The following is a 6000-nucleotide window of genomic DNA, read 5'->3' as shown; positions in this document are numbered from 1 at the left end:
GTAGGGAGGGAGGGAAGAAAGGAAGGAGGGAGGGAGGGAGGGAGGGAGGAAAGTAGGGAGGGAGGGAAGAAAGTAGGGAGGGTGGGAAAGAAGAAAGGAAGGAAAGAGGGAGGGAGGAAAGTAGGGAGGGAGGGAAAAGGAAGGAAGGAGGGAGGAAGGAAAGGAGGGAGGGAAGGAAGGAAGGAGGGAGGGAGGAAAGGAGGGAGGGAAGAAAGTAGGGAGGGAGGGAAAAAAGAAAGGAAGGAATTCCCTGCTGAAGCGTGAAATGTGATCTCTCCCAGAGGGGCCGGAGAGGCGGGGACTCCTTGGCGGGGCCAGATCACGAGAGGGAGCGAGAAGGGAGAGAGAGAGAGCGCGCTCGCTCGCCTTCTCTGCCGGGTCTCTCTGCCTCCGCTGCTGCAGCTGCTCGCTGCGTCCGATCCTTCCCTTGTCCCCAGCGGACAGGAGCCGCGGCGGGGAAGATGCGCAGGCAGCCGCCGCCGGGCCAACAAGAGCACCTCTACAAGCTGCTGGTGATCGGCGACCTGGGCGTGGGCAAGACCAGCATCATCAAGCGCTACGTCCACCACAACTTCTCCCCGCACTACCGCGCCACCATCGGCGTGGACTTCGCCCTCAAAGTCCTCAGCTGGGACGCGGAAACGGTGGTGCGCCTCCAGCTTTGGGATATCGCCGGTGAGTTTCCCCGCCCGACACGGAGCGCCAGAGGCAAACTTTGCTCCTCGGATGTTTGTTATTTTCTTCTTCTTCTTCTTACCTTCTCTTCTTCTTCTTCTTCCTCTTCTTCTTCTTCTTCTGTCGTCATACTCTTCTTCTTCTTCTCTTCTTCTTCTTCTTCTTCTTCTTCCTTCTTCTTTCTCTTCTCTTCTTCATTCTTCTTCTTCGTCTTCTCTCTTTCCTCCTTCTTCTGCTTCTTCTCCTCCTCCTTCTCTCCTCCTCCCCCTCGAGTCTTCTGATCGCCTCCTCCTCCGTCTCCTCCTCTTCTCCTTCTCCTTTTCTTTCTCCTTTTACTTCTCCTCCTCCTCCTCCTGCCCTTCTCCTCCTCCTCTCCTCTTGTTCCCCTCCTCTTCCTCCTCTTCTCCTTCTCCTCCTCCTCTCCTCTTGTTCCCCCCTCCTCCTCCTCTCCTCTCGTTTTTCTCCTCCTCCTCCTCCTCCTCCTCCTCCTCCTCTTCTCCTTCTCCTCCTCTCCTTCTCCTTCTCCTCTCCTCTTGTTCCCCCCTCCTCCTCCTCTTCTCTCGTTTTTCTCCTCCTCCTCCTCCTCCTCCTCCTCCTCCTCCTCCTCCTCCTCCGCCTCTTCTCCTTCTCCTCCTCTCCTTCTCCTTCTCCTTCTCCTCCTCCTCCTCCAAGGTGGCGCAGTGGTTAAATGCAGCACTGCAGGCTACTGCTAGATCAGCAGTTCAGCGGTTCAAATCTCACCGGCTCAGGGTTGACTCAGCCTTCCATCCTTCCGAGGTGGGTAAAATGAGGACCCAGATTGTTGTTGGGGGCAATATGCTGACTCTCTGTAAACCGCTTAGAGAGGGCTGAAAGCCCTATGAAGCGGTATATAAGTCTACTGCTATTGCTACTGCTATTGCTATCCTCCTCCCATTCCCATCAACCCTGTCTCCGGGGCATGGTGGGAGTGGTAGTCTGACAGGTCAGCCAGGCCTGGGTCAGGTTAGGCCAGGTTGAAATCCGTAGTGGAAGAGAGAAGCAGGGTGAATGGATGCGCATGGACCAAAATGGGTGGGGTTACTTTTTTTTTTTTACACAAGGAGGGATAAGAGAATAGCAGGCTTGGAAGGGACCTTGGAGGTCTTCTAGCCCAACCTTCTGCTCAAGCAGGAGTCCTTATCCCATTTCAGACACATGCTTGTCCAATCTCTTTTTAAAAACATCCGGTGTTGGGGCATTCACAACTTCTGGTGGCAAGTTGTTCCACTGGTTAATTGTTCTCGCTGTTAGGAAATTCCTCCTTCTTTCTAGGTTGCTTCCCTCCTCTGTTAGTCTCCATCTGTTGCTTCTTGTCCTGCCTTTCAGGTGCTTGGGAGGATAGGTTGACCCAAGCAGAGGATGATGATGATAGCAGCATTTGTATATGGCAATTCAACTGAAGTCCATAGGATACTCAATTAAATATAGTGCAGCAAGTACAATATTCCAAGTAGGTCTTTAAAAATTTTTTTTCACACAATATGCTATAGTTCTGTCTGACTTTAAGCAGTTTAACATAGTTTGTGGTGACATCGAGGAGGCATATATGAAGCCCTGTTTGTTTGTTGTAGAATTTTGTTGTGAACACAGCAAATTGCCTGTTAAACCAGGATTAAGGTTTAATTGGATAGATCAACCCACCCCAGTTCTCTAAGCCTTGCCCCTAAATAAGGAAGCATGATACAAAAGAATTGTGTAACTCTCTCTGTGACCCACTGAATTGTATAACCCTCTCTGTGATCCACCGGATCCACTGGATCTTATGCCCAAGTAAACTGTCATACATGAACATTTGAAGCCACGTTTTCAAGCTCTGGGTAGAACCCAGAAATCCAGCATCATCTCATCCAAGTTGATCCAAAAGTTGAAAAAGTTTGGACTTCACTTCTAAACAAACAAACTTAATACGGCCTTATTTATTTATTTTGGACATCTTCTCCGTTTCAGTGGAAAGGATTGTAAGTCAGGACAGGTAGTCCTCGACTTACGACCACAACTGAGCCCAAACTTTATGTTGCTAAGTGAGACATTTAAGTGAGTTTGGCCTCATTTTTCGACCTACACTTTCCACAGTTGTTAAGTGAATCACTGCAGTTGTTAAGTTAGTGACACGGTGGTGAAGGGAATCAGGCTTCCCCACTGACTTCTCTGAGTACCGTCGACTGCGCAGTGTCGTCTGGTGGCTCCTCGGGGGAGAGCCTTCTCTGTAGCTGCCCCGGCCCTTTGGAACGATCTACCCCCTGAGATCCGGACCCTCCCCACTTTCTCGGCCCTCCGTAAGTCTGTTAAGACCTGGCTGTTCCGGCAAGCCTGGGGCTGTTGATTTTGATTGACCTTCAGCCCCATTAAGATCGAGTGCATGTTGTGTCCTTCTTTTAATTCATTCCTGTCTTGTATTTTTAAACTTTTTTAATACTTTTAAACTGTTTTTATGTAAGCCGCCCAGAGTCCTTCGGGATTGGGCGGCATACAAATCTATTAAAATTGGAAATTGGAATTGGACTTTGCTTGTGAGAAGGTCACATTAAGGTGAAATTTTGGGGCCCTCCGTGCTCTCTGGGTTTGGTTGTTTTCTTGCAGATGTTTCATTACCAAACTAGGTAACACCATCGGGGCTAGGTTGGTAGGGAAACATCTGCAAGCAAACAACCAAGGTCACGAGAGAACCAATATTCTGTTGTAAAGGTGAAATTTGACTTCCAATTTCTTGTTTCAAAAATACCTCCTCCCTACTTTAGGAAATAACAGTCCAAAGTGTTTACAACAGTATTCATTGCATTAGTATTAACAACAACAACAACAACAACAACAGTATTTGTTTAACCAATTTAACATATCTTCCTTATATCACTGGTCCTTCCATATATTTCCCTCTTTCTAGCTCCTGTTTTGGTTTCTTATTTTCGTTTAGTGGTTTACGGCTCACACTAGTGAGAGGGATACATATTCACGTGACTCTTGGTGGCCTCTGCAAGAGACAGAAAGTGAAAAAGATTGTGCTGTAAGCCACACTACTTTTGCACGTGCCTTATTACATCACGCCAAAGGAGGCAACCCAGTACTATGTTGCTTTCCTCTTTTCCTATTGTACAAATTTTCCTCTGCCTGCAGCCTTGCTGTTGTCTTCATTTCCTTGGTGTAGGGTTTCCTGCCTAAGCAGGGGGTTAGACTAGAAGACCTCCAAGGTCCCTTCCCACTCTGTTATTCTACTCTATTCCTTTTTTTCCCCCCAATTATTTATTTTATTCAAAAGTTTAAAATACAAAATGTATTTTAGTGAGCTGTGGTGGTTAGAAGGCAGTACTGCAGGCTAACTCTGCCCGCTGCCAGCAGTTCGTTCCTGACGGGCTCAAGGTTAACTCAGCCTTCCATCCTACCTAGGTGGGTAAAATGAGGATCCAGATTGTTGGGGGCAATAAGCTGACTCTGTAAACCGCTTAGAGAGGGCTGCAAAGCACTGTGAAGCGGTATATAAGTCTAAGAGCTATTGCTGTTTTTCATACCATTGTAGCATCCCCGTAATCACATGATCAACATTCAACTGACTCCTATTTATAACCGGTGCTGCATCCCAGGGGCATGCGATTGCCTTTTGGTCGTAAAAGGGGACAAAACTCAGTTAAAAGTGCTAGTTTGGCTGGGTGACTTTGAGGTAGTCACTAATTCTCATCCTTAGAATGGAAAAGCTGAAAACATATTCACCCATCCACATGGGATCAGTATTAGAGATCAATAACCTGTAAGTGTGAATAATGGTCTAAGTCACCTTTTTCAGTGACGTTGTAACTTTGAACGGTCACTAAATGAACTGTTGTGAGTCGAGGATTGCCTGCACTGCCTTCTAACCATCGTGCTACCATGCCTCCTGTCAGAGTCCCTTCTCTAAGGCCCAGGAGGTGGACAATGGCAAGCCACTTCCAAAATTTTGCTAAGAAAACTGCACATTTGGGAAAACCTGAATCTGGAAGCTCCAATCTTCTACTGCCACGCTGGCAGCGTCCACCCATCCAGTTCCAGCCAGGTGCAGAGACAAAGGACGACCTTGGCTTTCTAGAAAGAATTTTGTTATGGCTACATAGCATCTAACTCCGTACAATCCCCCACTCCCATTTTCCCACAATAGAAAATGCATAGCAGAATAATAGAAAGTGTGGCAGGCCAAAGATCCAAAAGAAAAGATGGCTTGCTCTGGAAATAACCAGGATTCAATAAAGACTTGAAGTCCCACATGCACGCGTGCACACGCACACACATACACACACACATGGCCCCCGTATGTTTCTGTTAACATTTTGAATTATAAGATAAAAGTGGTGCAGTTGTCTAGAGGTGCAGCTCTTGCCTTACAATTAGGAGGTTGTGAGTTCAATCCTAGGCAGATAGTTCTCTCTCTGGGCACAATGAGAATATATCTGCTGAACAAAAACTCCGCATTGGCGACAGGATGGGCATCCGGCCAGTAAACACTCTGCTACCTCCATTCAGTCGCCCCAACTCCACCCCGCAAGGGATTATGGGGCCATTAAACGACAAAGAAGATTTTGAGTTATAAGATAAAATAAGATACAAAATACAAAAGAAGATAAGAAAACAATGGGGAGGAAGGGGAGGGAAGAAAAGTGAGGAAGGATTAAGAAAAGGAGCATTGACTTTCGACTCTCCCTGCTGCAGTAAAACAAGGCATTAACATCAAATCACAACTTTTAGTTTTTTTTCATAATAATATAAACCATCCATTTCTATAAAGATCTAATCCGTCTCATCGGTAAAACCCAAAATCAAATGTTCATTCTTTTCCACTTCAAGCACAAAGTTCAGAAGTGGTTTCCATGTGGGACAAAAGATTGCCTGCATTTTCATTTCCTAAGGCAGTGATGGCAAATGTTGTGTTTTTTTTTTGCTCGGGTGCCAATAGGGCACACGTGTGTGAGACAGCGCAAGCATGCATGCCCACACCCACAATGTAATGCCCTCCTTCATTTGCATGCGCACATAATCTCCCCGCGCATGCGTGCGGGCCTCACTGAAGCCTCCGGCATTCCAGCAGGCCCGTTGGGCCATTTTTTTCCCTCCCCAGGCTTCAGGAAAACCTCCTGAAACTTGAGGAGGGCAAAAAACAGAGCAAAGGGCCTACCGGAAGTTCATTTCTGAACTTCCGGTAGTTCCGTTGGGCCTGTTTTTCGCTATCCGCAGGCTCCGGAAGCTTTCCTGAAGCCTAGGGAGGGTGAAAAATGGACTCGCCCTGCCCTCCTGAAGGCCAAAAATCAGCTGGCCAGTTCACGCTTGCACGCTGGAGCTGATATG

At 47.4% G+C, this 6000-nt stretch overlaps 1 protein-coding gene across 2 annotated transcripts in view; it reads left to right on the top strand.

Annotated features, from left to right (window-relative positions):
• The first annotated feature begins 266 nt into the window (after positions 1–266).
• Positions 267–6000, top strand: part of RAB38 (RAB38, member RAS oncogene family) — a 29425-nt gene continuing 23691 nt past the window's right edge. Inside the window, exon 1 of one of the 2 annotated variants that reach the window (XM_032219175.1) lies at positions 267–675. In XM_032219175.1, the coding sequence (XP_032075066.1) occupies positions 462–675 (214 nt within the window). In that variant the 5' untranslated portion in view covers positions 267–461. The remainder of the gene's footprint in view (positions 676–6000) is intronic. The other variant, XM_032219176.1, reaches the window with a different exon arrangement.

Source organism: Thamnophis elegans, chromosome 6 (genome assembly GCF_009769535.1).
Source record: "Thamnophis elegans isolate rThaEle1 chromosome 6, rThaEle1.pri, whole genome shotgun sequence".
Taxonomy (NCBI): Eukaryota; Metazoa; Chordata; class Lepidosauria; order Squamata; family Colubridae; genus Thamnophis; species Thamnophis elegans.
This window is presented reverse-complemented; position numbering and strand designations above follow the sequence as displayed.